The sequence below is a fragment of the Giraffa tippelskirchi genome, chromosome 2 (genome assembly GCF_054371585.1).
Source record: "Giraffa tippelskirchi isolate mGirTip1 chromosome 2, T2T-mGirTip1v1.2.pri, whole genome shotgun sequence".
Lineage (NCBI taxonomy): Eukaryota > Metazoa > Chordata > Mammalia > Artiodactyla > Giraffidae > Giraffa > Giraffa tippelskirchi.
In genome coordinates this window covers 188,816,264-188,834,417 of record NC_137276.1, presented here as the reverse complement: position 1 = coordinate 188,834,417, position 18,154 = coordinate 188,816,264, and the positions used below count along the sequence as shown (strand labels likewise).

Sequence of the window (18,154 nt, the reverse complement as noted above, 5' to 3'; positions counted from 1 at the left end):
CTTTTCTGAAAGAAATGCCCTGTAGGGAATTGAAGGAACTCATTTCCACATGAGTGAGTCCTGAAGTTTCCTACTTACTGAGCTCAGAAACCCCAATAGCAATTAGAGACGACTCTTCTAAGCACAGCAGCTGAGAGCTCCTCCTGACTCCTCGATCTCAAGAACCAGGTGCTGTAATAAAGCCTCTTCAAGGTTTAACTGAAGTTTGATTTCACTATGACTCAGCAGTCAATTTTCCCTTCTAGTTCTTTGTTAGAATTGCAGAGTCAAAAGTCAGAAGAAATCTTTGAGGAGTCACTTGAGTTCCATAGTGATTTTATATTATATCATCATTAGAGTTCAATAATATAGTTAGGTAAGAATATGTGGTCATGATTGACTTAGGAGAAAATATTTAAAATATGTTAAAAGCAGACTGTTGTAGCCAAAAGGAACAGGTTTTCATTTTTAGTTAAGAAATTAGGCCATTCTGAGTCAAAGTGTACGAAAACATCCTAGGAAGGTTTTAGAGAAAAGGCCCATCACTACACTGTCAGGGCCAAGACAGAGAGGAGGCTCCTCTCTGTTATTTGAAGGAGGGACATGCCATAGGTTATCAGAACAGTCTCAGGAAGGGGCGTATATTACTTATTTGGATATAAGTAATAAAATATTGTTCCTATTTAGTTTGCCCCAGTGTCTGACTTGGTTGTGGTTTGCAAGTTGTTTGTGTCTGTAGGGCAGGAACATGTCTTTTCAGTTAATACTGTGCACTATACATTGTTAATGTCATATACATGAGAACTTAAATTAGAGTTTTGAAGCAAGAATCACTTAGAGCTAACTCAGGTCCTCCTGAGAGCTGCATTGTAGTTCAGATCAGTGCTAAATGCCTGTAAGCAACTGAATCACCCAGGAACTTAGAAAGCAAATTCCCAGGCCCAGCCCCAAGGAATTCTGACTTACTGTGCCAAGGGGACTCCATTCCAGGAATCTGTATCTGTTGTAATGCTCTGCAGGTGAGTCTGATCATATCCAGACTTGGGAGATTACAATTTTAAAGATAATCAGATGCTCTACAACAAGATATAGAGGACAACATCTTTGAAGTTACTCACATACTGTGAATTTGTATGCACTGGGTCACAACATAAGTCTCATTTAATTCAGTAATAGTTTACTCCCTAACACTCTGATGTATTTATAGACAGACTTCTTCTGGTATAAAGAATTTGGATGATAAACATGCTTTTTTATACATCTTAGGTACAGAGTTAATAATACTACTTAATTGCTAGACCATGATCATCATTGGTTGATCAAGGCCCCTATGTTTTATTGCAGTTTGTTTCATTGTCTTTCATTGTGTTGTGCTGTGTTGTGTTAATGTTGTATTTTGATGTATTATTCCTGCTCTTCCCCACCCACACTCCAATTTCCTTTCTCCATAGGCATCAAACTCTAATGGGTTCCTGTACATTTTTAAATATGCATATGTCATGTTGTTGCATGTGGAATCATTTTACAATTTATTTAAATGAAATTGTGCTGAACCTCTCATTCTCTTTCCTCCCTTAACACTTTTTCAGGATGCCTGTATAGCTTTATGTACATATAATTCATCCCTTCTAAAATGCTACATAGTATTCCAGTGATTTCATCTACCACTTACTGCTCATGCATTTCTCCTATATGGATGTTTAGGTTGCTTCTAGTTCTCCAGCATTACAAATAATACTTGTATGAATGTTTTGAGTGTGTCTTTATAGACTACACGAGAATTTCTTTTCATAATGTTTCTTTCTTTCCATTACATTCCAGGAATGCAATCCTGGGTTCATAGGGTATATACACCTTAATTTTATTACTGTCCAGCATAGCAATACCACTTTACACTTCCACCTGTAGTTCACAAGAATTTCCATCATCCTACCTTCTCAGCAACACTTGGTAGATTATACATCTTTTTAACAATTACCATTCTAATGTATATGCAAAATGTTATCTCATCTTATATTAATTTGTACGTCTATGGTGACTGGTGAGTTTGGGCATCTCCACAAAGATCCGTTAGCTGTTTCAGCTTTACCTTTGTATATTCCATGGATTTGAAAATAAAAATATTTCATTAGTCCATTGAGTGATGCAACAAGCTTCTATTTCACTGCTCTAAAAAATGATGAACAGTTAAAAGTCTTATTGTTGGTGCTGCTATTGTTTTAAATGCTAGATAACACTTTAAAATAAATGAGTCCTCAACTCATTAATGTTGTGCAACCTGTTCAAGAATACATCATTCACATTTAATGTTTTGAGTGTGTGTTTGCAAAATCCTCTACAAAGTATGCTTCTCATATTTCTAGACTCCTGCTTCCTCAAGGCCAATGATTTAACTCACAGTCTTTCATCATATCTAAAAGAAGGTAAGTAAACTCATTTTTTAAAAAACTATTCATCAAACTGTTATTTCCATTAAAACATGAGGTCTGTCTCTTTAAAATAAAAACTTTTAAAACCTCAAATTTAAAATGAAGTTTCCATCCTAAGAGGATTTTAAATTAATGTTTTTTAAGTCCATCTTGATATTAATTTTTATTTACTTTAATTTTTTCTTGTGTTTCTCTGGTTTTGGGGATTTGAGTTTTGGTCTTGTTTTTGTTGTACAGCACATTAGATGTATTACTGTTGGAATCCAGAGAATTATATTAGTGTTCTCATCCCAAGTACCCCATCAATTTGATGTTTGACTTGGCACAAGTTACTGAGGACTCCTCCAGGACTCTATTTTGTTATCTGAAAGACAAGGAAGTGGGACTATGATCTTGACCCCAACTCTGAGGTTCTAAAATTCTGTTCCCATGTTCAGGACTCAGACCATGGCTATTGCTCAGTCTGACTTTGTCTTTTTAATTGTATGTAGGCAGTAATAATTAGATTATTCATGCTAGATAATCATTTATTGTGACCAATAATGAACTAATTTAGATACAGTAATTTAACATTCTTTTTTCAAATTCTAATCAATTCCAATGACACTCAACTTGAATTCATAAACCTTTTTTAGCCTCAAATACAGCAAATGTATATGCAAGTAATAATAGAATCAGTCTCACTAGATTATTAAGTTTTCTTTGTCCTTTTTTTTTTTTGTACAAACTTTTTTTACTTAGTCCTAAAACTGGTCACATTTAGCTACTTGGCATATTTTTGTGGTATAAGTTAATGATGTTCCATTTTAATATCTAGAATAACCAGAGAATAGTATCTAAACAATGTTCATTATATTAAATAATAATGAAGTAATTGGAGAATATTCAACTTTGGAGGCCTTATTTTGCTATACGTAGGGTAATGTTTTTCTTATGGTCTTTTTTCAGTCTGCCCCAAATGGGTGAAACTTCGGAAAAACCACAGTGAGAAGAAATCAATCCTGATGCTGATTATCTGTGGCTCTGCCATCCGAGCTCTGGAGCTCATTAGGTTGGAAGCTGCACCTGTTCTATTTCGTGAATGTTTTCTGAGTAACCGATACATGCCAAGCTGATATGTTCTATTTGCTGGCAATGTAGCAATGAACAAAATACACAGAGCCCCCTCTCTCATGGAACTTACTCTCCAGTGAAGGAGACAGATGACAAGCAAATAAAATACACATTATAATGTCAAGTAGTGATAAGTTATGTAAGAAAAAAACAAATCATGGCAAAGGAATAGAAGAGAATGGGGGCTGCTTTTAAAAGGATAATTGCAGAAAACCTCTCTTAGGAGACTGACATTTGGACAGAGAGTTAAACACAGTGAATGAGAACACCAAGCAGATGTCTGGAAGAAGAGTGTTCCAGGCAGAGGCCATGGGAGGTACAAAAGGCCCTGAGATGGAGTGCCGCTGGAGGATTTTGAGCGAAGGAGTCACGTGATCTGAATTATCATTCTAAAGGTTCACTTCAGCTCCTGTGTGGAGAACACACTTTGTAGAGGGCAAGGGTAAAAGCTGGGAGATTATACAGGCAATAACCAATTTGGAGAAATAAATGAAAGATCTAATTTAAAGCCATATAAAAAGAAAAAATAGAATACCAATGCATAAACCTCTCAAAATTTAGATGAAAGAAAATATTACCCAAAGGATGCAGAACATCTTAAACAGAAAGGTGAACCATGTTGTTAAATTGGAAAATTTGATGTAAATATATCTGTTTACCTAGAATAGTCTACAAATTTCATAGATTTCCAATGAAACTTCTATAAAGTTGTTTTTTAAACTAGATAAAGTAGTACTAAATTCATATAATACAGAAGAAACAATAGCTGTGGAAATTGTAAAAGAGAATGCTAATGAAGGTCTATAGTATCCATCAGATTGTTTTATTAAGAACCATATTGCAAAGTCTCAATAATCAAAACAGTGTGGAACTGGCATGTGCATGACAGGTCACAACAGTGGAGCAGAATTATAAGTTCATAAGTAGACCCATATGATATGTACAGAATATGGCAAAAGTGACATATTAGTAGGGAAAGATAGATTTTAATAATTGGTATTGAAACAACCAGGTAGCCATCTGAAAAAATTAACTTGGCTCTATATCTCACTTCTTATACCAAGAAAAATGCCAAATGGCCCAAAAATTTACATATAAAAATTACATTTTATAGATAATTTGTAGGTACTTTACTAAGTGCTTTCACATACCTTTTCATTTACTGTAGCTTTTGTAGAATAAACAAAAAGGCTTCCACTGAATCTGTAGTAACATTCAGTATTCAAAGAAGAGCCGTCAGAGTAAAATGGGATTTACCGGGACTCAACCCTCTCCTGCTTAGCTTTGACCAGAGACAAAACAAAGGAGAATCCAAGTCCTGAAGAAACAGGAACTTCATCAAATAGACTAAGGTGCAAAGTAGATTCTTGGTAGTTATTTAGCCTCTATTTTTCTAAATGAGGTAATCTGACCATGAGTAGTTTTTAACGATTGTTAATAGTCCTTCAAATCCTTCTTTCCTGCTCGGCACTCACATTAAATTGTAAAATTCCCTCTCAGTAAAACAGAAGTGTTCCTTTTTCTGCTGTAAACATAATTGATCTTCAAGACTCCAACTGCCTTTGGACAGCTGTACTTGCTGGCTCTGAAATAAGAGTTCACATTGACTTTTCAGTGTTTAAAAAACTACTGCTGCAGAACTTATTTCAGATTCAAACACTAGTGGCAGAGGGGTTGGCCTGAAGGTGGCGTCTTTTTTTTTTTTTTAATAAATTTATTTATTTTAGTTGGGGGCTAATTACTTTACAATATTGTAGTGGTTTTTGCCATACATTGACATGAATCAGCCATGGGTTTACATGTGTTCCCCATCCTGAACCCCCCTCCCACCTCCCTCCCCATCCCATCCCTCTGGGTCATCCCATTGCCCCAGCCCTGAGCATTTGTCTCATGCATTGAACCTGGAATGGTGTTCTGTTTCATATATGATAATATACATGTTTCAATGCTATTCTCCCAGAACGTCCCACCCTCACCTTCTCCCTCAGAGTCCATAAGACTCTTCTATGCATCTGTGTCTCTTATTCTGTCTTGCATATAGGGTTATCATTACCATCTTTCAAATTCCATATATATGCATTAGTATACTATATTGGTGTTTTTCTTTCTGGCTTACTTCACTCTGTATGGCGTCTTAAAAACAAGTTGTCACACTGAGTACATAAATGCCTTTCTGAGAGGCATAGAAGCACTGTGTTGTTGTACTTCATTTGCCAGTTCTCAGTGTTTTTCTGTGTCTTCAGTAATATTATGATCCATTTCAAGGTTAGGTGATTTGCAGAAAGTGATCTCTGAGCAGGCACAATGAACCCTATTCATAAAGGCGAACATTGAGTAATTCTAAATTTTGTGAGATTACCTGTTCTCTTGAGAACCATGAGGTATATTAAATATGTCCCCTAAATTGTCTTCTTAGTTAACCTCGCCACGGAGAAAACTCACATATAAGTACAGACTCAAATGCAACAGAATTTGTGTAGAATGAGTCACCACTTTGTAAATTCATATATTCCCACTGGTCAGTAATATTTCTCAAGTATAATAGTGATATATAAAGGAGAGTAATAATATTCTGGACAGTATTTCCATGTTCTCGTCACAAACATCAACTAGAAGATTGTTCTTTTATACGCAGTTTTACACATTTATACCTGAAGCATTTCCACATATAAAATTTTACAGATAAGCTCACTCTGCAAAGTCAGTAAAAGTGGGAGGCTGCTCTGAATGCAGGACACGAGCCCGCTCACCCTGAGCCTTCTGGGCAGCCACACACAGACCTTTGTACATGGCCTTGGGCTCCGGGGAGCACAGGCTGACATCACTGCTAAGATCCTCACAACCAAATTTTGGGTGAGAACTATACTGCAGAGTTTGAAGATAAATTCTCTGCCAGGGATCTAAAATACAGAACTTTTGTATTACCAGTGTTAAAAAACAAAATCCAACCAAGTAAATTAAAGCTCGAATTGACTTTTTCAACAATTCGTGGATCAGGCAGCATCCTATCTAGCTACTAGAAGGGCACTCCAAGGGGTTGTGCACAGTGGAAGGTTTTTTGGAAAAAGGGTAGAGCAAGGGGAGAGCAGAATGAATGAGAGAGCACACAAGAGCAGAACGATTTACTTTTAGGCCAAAACATCTTTTGGGGTGGGCGAGGAAGCAGCAAGGTTTTAGCTTCCTTTGGGGGTAGGAGAGGCCCACAGAACAGGTTACCTTACTGGGGCTTGACCAGAAATTTCAGACTGGTTGATTAAGATTACATTTCTGAGAGAAGTTGAAACTGTAGTTAGATCAAATATTAAATCTGGGTTCAGTATCATGAGCTTTTAGCATGAGTGATGCCATATTGGGACTGTGGTTTTCATTTTAATACATGTAAAAGGCAAGTCCACATGTTTCAATAATCAAGGAAACCTAAGTAAAGTTAATCTTGTGTTTGAAAGTTAAAAGCCAACCCAGATGCATGCCTGAATAAAGGCCACCCCACTTGTGTTCCAGAGATGGGCTGAAAATCAGGATTTCTGTGTATGTGTGTATATCCACATATATATGCACATATATACACACATAAATGTGCATATTCTTTTAAATAAATCAAAGTGTAATACATAAGCAGTTGGCATGGCCTGGAATGAGTAAGTTTTCTTACGAGTAAACCTATTTCTTTTCATTAGGTCAATGACCGCATTCAGAGGAGACAGCAAAGTTATGAAATTATTTGCAAAACACATAAAGGTAAGCAAGGGCCTGTGGTTCCTGGCAAAGAGTGGAAGTGATGCCTCAGGGCCACTTCCAGACCTCAGTTTTTTCACTTCAACTACTTTACCTTATCTCCTTAGCAAGTATGTTCTTTGATGCCTTCCTTACATATTTAACACCCAATCTGATTTTCTTTGCATTCCCTGCCTTTGTCCCCACAACTGTCACCATTCCTCTGTGCTCTGATATTCCTGTATAGAAGCTGAGGCTTAACCAGTTTTCTAGAGAGATGCTTCCTTCTGTCTTGATGTTAACCTTCTTTGCCCTGGAAGTTGACCCTAAACAGGAGTAGTTCCTTTTGCTGTTTCACTTTCTTAGCTTTTAGATTAAATGCTTTAAAATTGGGCTATGATTGAACTTTCTAATGACTCTTCTTTTCTCTGTTCTCTTCCATTTTGAAATAGGTCCAAGAGCAGGTAAAATTGCTGGAGAAGCATGTAGTACACCTGGGTGTAGGAACTCCAGGGAGGATTAAAGAACTCATTAAACAAGGTATGAAAAGAGGTAGTGATACTCCTACTCAGAGCTGAGTGTTTGCCTTACCCTGTGTGAGTCTGGGAAATCACATGTGTGATGCAGTGAAACCAGACCTCTGTGTTTTTAGTTAATTCAAGGTTGGGAACTTTAGCCTTTAGTCTCGAAAAACCAGCCAGCAGGTGTAGTGCAATAGGGAATGATAAGGACTGTTGCAAACTACAGTACGTGTGCCCATCTAAATACATTCACTTTCCAATTGCTTTAAGCAGGTTGGTGGATTCACAATTTATTACACCAGTTTGCAGCCTCTGGACTTTGTAAGCTGATGTGTTGAGTGCTTCCCTCTCACTTAATTGAGTCTTGGCTCCCCAGGCTCCCATTCCAGTTGAGGGCTGGTATAGAAAATATGTTGAAAGAAAATTCAGTTTCTATGGATGAAATTCAAGAATTCTAGAACACTTCTCGCAAGTTCATTTCCTTTTAGTCCTTTACCCAGAAAGTATTTCAGAGAGCATCCACTGGTGGGTTTTTATAGTTTGATGACTTTCTCAAAACCAGTAGCCTAAAAACCTTCTGGCCTCCTGATGATCTTAGTACATTTTTCTACCTGCCAGACAGATTAAAGTATTTCTTTTAAATGCTCATTTCCAAATGACTTGTTCAAAACTTTATTTTATAACTGTCTGGAGCTGTTCCTTGATTTCTGTGTGTCTAAAAGTAATGCGTTAATCAACATAGTATCTCAGTATAGAGATGGTCTTTTACCTGGAAGCAAACAAGAGCTAAAAATAGTATTGTTTCTCTCCAGATGAAAACCATTTATAAGTGAACCCACTGTATGCAGAAGTCTGTGCAATTACAAGTAGCAGACTTGGTAGACCCAGACAAGGAGAGGGAAACAAATATTTTTTGAGTTCCTACTTGTACTGAGTGCTGTGCTAAACACCCTTACATATCTCATTTAGTACACACAGCATCCTTGCAGGCTAGCATTCTTACTTTCTTAAGAGAAAAAACTGCAGCTTGGAAGGGTTATGTAGCCCCTCCCAAGACCCTCTCATTCTAGGCCTTCCTGATTCCAGAGCCTTTCCCCTTCAAAGAGCTCCTGATCCAGTTGAAGAGATAAATGTACATAGAATGAGAATGACAACATGAGGCAGTAAGTGCCGAGGGCCAAACCAGCACTTGAGTCTATATGAGTTGAAATGAAGGAGAGGTTGTTTCGTGGCTGAATCTGCAAGGAAGGCTTTATAGAGAAAGGAGTCTTTAACTGATGTTTGAAGTATGGATAGGATTAAAATGGGATCTTTGAAGTATGGAGATGTGAGAAAAGCATTCAGAAAGGAGAGAATAGCTAAATCAGAAGTGGGCAGGTAGATACACAGTCTATATCCAGAGGAAGCAATATGTAAGCAATGCCATGTCAAGAAGAGCCTCTGCTATGGACTGAAGCCTCTGGATGCACATCCCAGATCTGGCAGTTACCATCTCTGTGACATGGCAAGTTTCTTCACATTTCTGAACCTGTTTCTTTATCTGAATGACAGAGATGGTAAATGCACCCACCTTATTGCAAAATTCAGACTTAAATTGAAGAAAGTAGGGAAAACCACTAGGCCATAAAGGAATAACCTAAATCAAATCTCTTATGATGTGACAAATAGATTCAAGGGATTAGATGTGATAAACAGAGTGCCTGAAGAACTGTGGACAAAGGTTCGTGACGTTATATAGGAAGTGGTGATCAAAACCACCCTCAAGAAAAATAAATGCAAAAAGGCAAAATGGCTGCCTGAGGAAGCCTTACAAATAGCTGAGAAAAGAAGAGATGCAAAAGGCAAAAGAGAAAAGGAAAGATATACCCATCTTAATGCAGAGTTCCAAAGAATAGCAAGGAGAGATAAGAAAGCCTTCCTAAGTGAACAATGCAAAGAAATAAAGGAAAACAATAGAATAGGAAAGACTGGAGGTCTCGTCAAGAAAATTAGAGATACCAAGGGAACATTTCATGCAAAGATGGGCTCTATAAAGGACAGAAATGGTATGGACCTAACAGAAGCAGAAGATATTAAGAAGAGGTGGCAAGAATACACAGAAGAACTGTACAAAAAAGATCTTCATGACCCAGATAAGCATGAAGGTGTGATCACTCCCTAGAACCAGACATCCTGGAGTGTGAAGTCAAGTGGGCCTTAGGAAGCATCACTACGAACAAAGCTAGGGGAAGTGATGAAATTCCAGCTGAGCTATTTCAAATCCTAAAAGAAGTGAAGGTCACTCAGTTGTGTCTGACTCTTTGCATCTCCATGGACTGTATAGTTCATGGAATTCTGCAGGCCATAATACTGGAGTGGGTAGCTGTGCCCTTCTCCAGGGGATCTTCCCAACCCAGGGAATGAACCCAGGTCTCCTATACTCCAGGCAGATTCTTTACCAGCTGAGCCACCAGGGAAGACCATCCTAAAAGATGATGCTGTTAAAGTGCTACAGTCAATATGCCAGCAAATATGGAAAACTCAGCAGTGGCCACAGGACTGGAAAAGGTCAGTTTTCATTCCAATCCCAAAGAAAGGCAATGCCAAAGATTGTTCAAACTACTGCACAATTGCACTCATTTCACATGCTAGCAAAGTAATGCTTAAAATTCTCCAAGCCAGGCTTCAACAGTACTTGAACCATGAACTTCCAGATGTTCAAGCTGGATTTAGAAAAGGCAAAAGAACCAGAGATCAAATTGCCAACATCCGTTGGACCATAGAAAAAGCAAGAGAATTCCAGAAAAATATCTACTTCTGCTTCATTGACTATGCTAAAGCCTTTGATTGTGTGTATCACAACAAACTGTGGAAATTTTTTAAAGAGATGGGAATACCAAACTACCTTACTGGCCTCCTGAGAAATCTGTATGCAAGTCAAGAAGCAACAGTTAGAACCAGACTTGGGAAAACAGACTGGTTCCAAACTGGGAAAGGAGTATGTCAAGGATGTATATTGTCACCCTGTTTTAACTTATATGCAGAGTACATCATGAGAAAGGCTGGGCTGGATGAAGCACAAGCTGGAATCAAGATTGCCAGGAGAAATATCAATAACCTCAGATATGCAGATGACACCACCTTTATGGCAGAAAGCGAAGAAGAGCTAAAGAGCCTCTTGGTGAAAGTGAAAGAGGAGAGTGAAAAAGCTGGCTTAAAACTCAACATTCAAAAAACTAAGATCAGTCCTGTCACTTCATGGCAAATAGTTGGGGAAACAATGGAAACAGTGACAGACTTTATTTTGGGGGGCTCCAAAATCAACTGCAGATGGTGACTGCAGCCATGAAATGAAAAGACGCCACTTGGAAGAAAAGCTATGACCTAGACAGCATACTAAAAAGCAGAGACATTACTTTGCCAACAAAGGTTCGTCTAGTCATAGCTATGGTTTTTCTAGTAGTCATGTATGGATGTGAGAGCTGGACCATAAAGGTTGAGCACTGAAGAATTGATGCTTTTGAACTGTGGTGTTGGAGAAGACTCTTGAGAGTCCTTGGACTGCAGGGAGATGCAACCAGTCCAGCCTAAAGGAAATCAATCCTGAATATTCATTAGAAGGATTGATGCTGAGACTGAAGCTTCAGTACTTTGGCCACCTGTTGTGAAGAGCCAACTCGTTAGACAAGACCCAACTCCTTAGAAAAGACCCTGATGCTGGAAAAGATTGAAGGCAGGAGGAGAAGGGGACGACAGAGGACAAGATGGTTGGATGGCATCCCTGACTCAATGGACATGAGTTTGAGCGAGCTCCAGGAGATGGTGAAGGACAGAAAAGCCTGTCGTGCTGCAGTCCATGGGGTTGCAAAGAGTGGGACACTACCGAGCGACTGAACAACAAGGGCTATGTTATGCCAATAAAAAGCTAAACACAGTGAGTGTCACTCCTTAGGAACACAACAAGTACTAGTTACTACTTTTACTAAAGAGACCACCTTTCTTGGTTGGAGACTTTACTGGCTGTAGTAGTCTATACTTCAGTTGGAAAGAAAGTCAGATTTTGGAGGAAGGCTCTTGCACAGTGATTGGCTGGATTTTTGTCTTGTGGCCCCAGGAGGTTGTTGAAAATGAAAGAGCAGATGAGAGGTGCTCGTAGTCCATCTAGGAGACATGGAGTCAGGAGAGATTGGCTGGGCAGCCGGAGGGCCCAGGGATGCGCCGTCGTTCTCCACCACGTAGCCAAAGGCTCACCTCTCCCTTGCTGTATTCCACATGTTTCGTATGTGTCACCACCACCGCCCCACCCCCCACCCCAGGCTACAGGGTCACTTTCTCCATATTTAATATTTAAAAGAGAGAGAAGGAGACAGAGAAAACAAAGTTGTCCAGATTGTTGAAATTAGAGTTCTACAGAGTTGTGAAAACTCACTGTGAAACCTTACTTCATCTAAGAAGTGGAAAAATCACTTAACGAGCTGTTGATTTTTTTATAAAAGGAAAATAACTCTTACTTCTGATCTGACTGAATGAATGGTTTAATATTCATTGACTACAGATGTTAAGCTATATACAAAGTGTTTGAAGAGAAACAATTCCATCACTCTAAAAACTGAAAATTTAACAAAGTAATTCAAATGCCACTTAACACATTTTATGTAGCTGTTTATGACTTGAGATGTTTATATATATGCTGTATTAAGGAGAGTTTCTAAACGTCAAAAGCTATCCCATAACACTTACAGACAGAATTGTATTGTTTTATTTAAAAAGGGGATTTTCTAATTATAAGAGCCTTTGTAAAATGGAAAAAGATACAGAAAAGAAAATAAGTTACTTTAGAGATATCACTTATCAGTTAATATTAACTGTATTTCCTTTCAGTCTTTTTTTCTATGCATTTATCTATATCTTTTTATAAATGGAAATCATACTGCATATAATAGCTTTGTAACTGTCTTCCCTACTTAATATGCTTCCCTGGTGGCTCAGACAATAAAGAATCCACCTGCAGTGTGGGAGACCTGGGTTCAATCCCTGGGTTGGGAAGATAACCTGGAGGAGGGCATGGCAACCCATTCCAGTAGTCTTGCCTAGAAAATCCCATGGACAGAGGAGTTCGTGGGGCTACAGTTCATGGGGTCACAAAGAGTGGGACATGACTAAGCACAGCATTCAACATGTCAGTATCTCATGAGAACTTTCTATGTCATCAAATAGTTTTATTTTTTCATTTTTAGTGGCTGCATAATATCCTGTTGAGCTTTTTTCCAGTTTAGCACAGATATAATTGACATATATCATTGTGTTAACTGAGGCGTGCGTGATTGGTATATGTGATACCTGTGAAATGATTACTGCAATAAGTTAGATTAACATCAGTCACTTCACATAGTTCCATTTTTTTTTTATCATGGGTACATGTGATACCTGTGAAATGATTACTACAGTAAGTTTGATTAACAGCAGTCACTTCACATAGTTCCAATTTTTTTTCTTATCATGAGAACTTTTAAGATCTACTCTCTTTAGCAACTTTCACATATACAGAGTACAGTGTTGTTAACTGTAATCACCATGCTATATTTTACATCCCCAGCACATATTTATCTTATAACTGGAAGGTTTTACCCTTTGACCACCTTCATCTATTTTTCCTGCCTCTCACCTCTGGCAACCACCATCAACCTATTCTCTGTAGCTATGAGTTCATATTTTGGGTTTTTTTTTTTTTTTTTAGGCTCAACATGTAAGTGAAATAATACAGTATTTGTCTTTCTCTGACTTATTGCACTCAATATAATGCCATCAAGGACCACCCATGTTGTCACAAACGGCAGGATTTTCTTTTTATGGCTGAATAATGTTCGTGTGTGTGTGTGTATGACAAAGAACATTGACATTCTCTATCCATTCGTCAGTGGACACTTAGGTTGTTTCTGTGTCTTAGTTATTAGAAGTAATTTTGCAGTGAACATGGGGGTGCAGATATCTTTTCAAGATAGTGATTTCATTTCCCTTGGATATATACCAAGAAGTGGATTTACTGGGCTGTAGGGTAGTTCTATTTTTAATTTTTAGAGAAACCTCTATACTGTTTTCCATAATGGCTGCACAAATTTACAGTCCCCCCAGAAGTGCACATGGGTTTCTTTTTCTCCACATCTTTGCCTGTACTTGTTATCTCTTGTCTTTTGGTAACAGTCATTCTCACAGGTTAAAGGTGATAGGTCATTGTGGATTTGATTTGCATTTCCCTGTTGGTTAGTGATGTTGAGCTCTTTTTATATAGCTGTTGGCCGTTTGGATGTCTACTTTGGAAAAAATATCTATTCAGTTCCTACACCCATTTTTAAATCAAATCATCTTTTTTTTTTTTTTGCCATGGAGTTGTTACCAGTTCTTTATATATTTTGGATATTGATTCCAAGTTATATGGGTGTTTAACAGTTCTATTAAGGCAGGATATTTTGGTTGTTTCTAATATTTTTGCTCATGTAAGTAGGTACACAGTTATCATCTTTTAAGTAACTGTGCTTAAGTTTCTGGTGTTTTATTGAAATGGAAGAATTATTATTTTATCAAACTCCAAGCATTTTAAAGCTCATGTTATATCATGTCCAGTTGCCTTCCAGAGAGGTTGTATCTGTTTGCTATCCCACCATCAGGTCAATTATTTTTAAGCGAACACTATCAACCCATTGTCTTTCTTCATTTATATTTTTTAATTTACAGAGAGAGTCTTAAATAAGAGGCATTGTAGTTATAAGAAGCATGAAAAAGTCTTTAGGGCAGAGAGGAAATTACTGAAATAAACCAGTATTGAGGGGAAGGGCTGTGGGATAAAAGAAGGCTTTGTTATTTACGTTTCCAGGTGTGACAACTTGGGGGCAGTGGGCAGAACATGGGGAGTGGGGAAAAGCTAACTGCCCAATTCTGGGACCTCTGAGGAACAGACAACCTCTGAGGTCCCTTTCCACCCCACATTTCAATATTGTCTCTAGATAGATAGGAAGACAGTAGGAATGAGTCGTTTACCAGTCTTCTCAAAGGACAGCAGACTTTGGAGCTCATTCATTTTAACTCTCTTTTCTGCCTGAAATTAACCTCCCAACCCTGTCCTCAACCTTCTGCTGATTCACCTTTTCAGAGACAGGCAGACTCTACTGGATTCAACTCCTCTGAAGGTCCCTGCCCTGAACTGTAGGAACAGTTCAGTTCAGTTCAGTTGCTCGGTCGTGTCCGACTCTTTGCAACCCCATGGACTGCAGCACCCCAGGCGTCCCTGTCCATCACCAACTCCGAAAGTTTACTCAAACTCATGAACTGTAGGATACATCTTACCAAATTCCTGTCGGAATGAGACTTCACCCTCTGGGGCTTGGTGAAATGGAGGCCTGGGGTTGATTCTTTGCCAGCCCTTGAGCATTTCACAAGCTTAGCAAGAGCAGCTTCCCCGAGAATCAGTGATAAGATTATAAGGAGAGCAAGTCTCGGAGTGCTGCATTTGTTTTCCATCAGATGGGGACAGCACTTAATGTGCAGAGATTAGTTGCCAGTGTTGGGGGGATGGGGTGGGGAGAAAAGAACAAATGAGACCCAAAAAAAAGCAACCAAAGGAATAAAAAATCCTTTTAATAAGCTTATGTCATGAGTTCTTTCATGTAGCAACTCTCTCCCTGTCTCTTCCAGGTGGCCTTCATTTGAACCCCTTAAAATATCTGATTTTTGACTGGAACTGGAGAGATCAGAAGTTAAGAAGGATGATGGACATTCCCGAGGTACCGTGTAACCAGCTATCCAGCACGTCCCTTTAATCTTTTTTTTTTCAATTTGAACTTGAGTTCAAACACAGCAATAAAGTCTTTGACATGGGGAACCAGCACATTCTGGCCTTTGAAATGATTTCTTTTAACTCTGAAGTAACTACAATTATAGAGGCCATCTCACCCCTTACACATAACTATATCCTTTCCATGTGTTTTATAGGAATCAGCTTTGTTTCTTCATTAAATGCCCAATGGCCTCTGCCCCACTGGGGTCCACATCTATACTGTACCTTTGGGAAACAGGAATGTCTGGAGGACTTGGCGTATTTCCCTGTGCCTTGTTTTAGAGACACGATCATCTTTGCCTTTTTATCCTTAGAAGTGCATTTGGAGGTGAAGGGTACAAACTTGCCTCATTGCCTGCGTCTCCACATACCCCAAAACCTGCTTGTTTAATGAGCGATTTACGTTTTGAGGAGTGGGGAAATTCTTTTGATGTCTCAGTGAATTAAAACTGATTGAATACCTTTGTGGGACCAGCATTAGCCATTTATATAGTTATGAAAGTCATCCATTATCATCATAATGTGACAATTGACTTGACACCCACCATGTTATCATGGGGCTAATCTTTCAATCTAGCTTGATGCTTAGAAGTAGCTGTTGGAGAGAATAGGGTTGTGCAGTAATAAACATGGCTTGCCAATCACCAACCAGGAATAAATCATGACAGTGACTATCAAAGAAGCTTGCAATTCAAATATGCTGAATTAATTTGCTGTATAAAACTATATCCTCAGAATGACCAAACCTGATTTTAACTGATTGGTGAGTTAGGCTGAAAACCATTGTCTGAGTTTCCTACACACACATACATACACACACACACACACACACAGAGTCTCCTGAACTGACTGGTTTCTTACAACCAGTTTAACCAACTTGATGTTAGGCACATGAGGTCATATTTGATGATTTTGCTTATAATGTTAAATCTGAGTAAGCCACCACTAGTTTTCTAATTATAATAATGAGGAAGAGATAATATTCATAAAAACCCTTTTAACCCAGACTTATTTTTATTGTGATGATGTCATTATTAGTAGTTACCCTGTATTAAAATACTATGTATAGTCTAGACATACTTTGGATATCTTGAAACACTATTATGTAAGATTTTTTTCTATGAGATTTTATTTTGAAGGGCTACAAACAAGAGGACATCTAGATGAAACTGATGTCTTATGTAGTTCCTCTTCCTTTACTTATGTAAATATTTCAAACCTGAATAAAATGCAGGTTTTGCTCTTCCTGATTCTGGCCATAACAGCTGCATAAATACCAGGGAATCCAGATAGTTGAATTTATTCACCAAGTCCATCGTCTCTTGATCTTAAACTTTTTTTTTCTTCTTTTCTCTTCCTTAGGTAAGAAAGGAGGTTTTTGAACTTCTGGAAATGGGAGTCCTCAGTCTGTGCAAGACAGAATCTTTGAAGCTGGGCCTTTTCTAAATCTGGATCCTAAGGAAAAGTCCTGTTTTCCTGATGGGATTTGTTTGGTTCTGGTCCATTGCAAGCACTTGGTAAATACCAGCTATTGTTTATTAAGTTGACTATATCACCAGATGAATCACTAGGAATCTTAGGTGGGGATTCTTTTACAAAATGAATGTGTCCTTTGCCAAATCCCTTGTGTAATAAAGCATCACTGGCTTATGTGTGATTTTTGTTAAGGAGACTGAGTTTTTCTTTCACCAACTGGCCTCTGATGTGACTATACAAGAGATGGTATTACCAAATCACAAGTACATATGCCCGATGCACAGTGAGGCCAAACAATACTAAAATATGAGATTTGGGAACAGATAAAGGTTTATTACAGGTTCATGCAAGGAGATGGTTGGCTCATCCCTTAAGAACCCCAAAGTTACTGAAAGCTTCCAGCAAAGCCCTTTTCTAGGAAAGGTGAGGGAAGAGTCTGGTTAGTTGTTGCAGACTTCTTGGTGTCAGATCCTTTGTTCTTGAGGTCAGGTCATGATCAGGTAATGATATTCCTATAAATCTCTACCAAACAAATGTTATTCTCTGTTCTGACAAGAAAGGGCAAGGTCCCAAGGCATAGCTATCATCCTTCAGGGTCTTGGTCCTGGCTAAGAGGAGGCAGATCTTAGTTGGCAGCTTCCTCAGAGCCAGGTTCCCACACCCTCCCCAGCCGTCATTGCTGAGGGAGCCAGACTTCCAACCCAGCTGGCCCTCAGGCTCCTCAGGCCATCAAAACAAGGGGTGGGGGGCATGGCAGGTGGAACCAGGTTCCTCAGACTGTGACCCAGGCAGAAGGCCACTGCTCTCAGGTAGCAGAGACAGTGGTGGGGGGAGAGGTTCACCACAGCCTCAACACCAGTGAGTGGCCCTGGTGAGGGCTCTCGAGTCCTGCTGGACACAGCCCCCAGTCTGTCCACTGGCCCAGGGCTGGCTGAACTGGAAGGCCTCCCAGAGAAGGCCTGAATTCACCTCTTACCTCACTCTATACCTGACGGCCACCACACCACTCACTGTTGGCTTAATGGCTTCCCTAATGGACCCTCATTGACAGTTTGCTACTTGTGGGCAGGGCCCCCTGCAGTGCTGACCAATAGCTGAGCAGGACTACTAAT

The 18,154-nt window shown here is 38.9% G+C and overlaps 1 protein-coding gene and 1 long non-coding RNA gene across 8 annotated transcripts in view; one reads left to right on the top strand and one right to left on the bottom strand.

Moving 5' to 3' along the window:
* The window catches only part of CMSS1 (cms1 ribosomal small subunit homolog), a 401,056-nt gene extending 383,826 nt beyond the window's left edge, over positions 1-17,230 (top strand). For all 7 annotated transcript variants that reach the window (XM_081572478.1, XM_081572477.1, XM_081572481.1 and 4 more), the window contains 6 exons: positions 2,343-2,402; positions 3,357-3,459; positions 7,199-7,259; positions 7,688-7,775; positions 15,425-15,513; positions 16,929-17,230. In XM_081572478.1, the coding sequence (XP_081428604.1) occupies positions 2,343-2,402; positions 3,357-3,459; positions 7,199-7,259; positions 7,688-7,775; positions 15,425-15,513; positions 16,929-17,012 (485 nt within the window). In that variant the 3' untranslated portion in view covers positions 17,013-17,230. The remainder of the gene's footprint in view (positions 1-2,342; positions 2,403-3,356; positions 3,460-7,198; positions 7,260-7,687; positions 7,776-15,424; positions 15,514-16,928) is intronic.
* On the bottom strand, positions 16,942-18,093 carry LOC145539088 (uncharacterized). The gene is made up of 2 exons (XR_014077566.1): positions 18,019-18,093; positions 16,942-17,650 (listed from the first exon to the last, which is right to left on the bottom strand). It is a non-coding gene; the product is annotated as an uncharacterized LOC145539088 (long non-coding RNA).
* Positions 18,094-18,154: the final 61 nt, after the last annotated feature.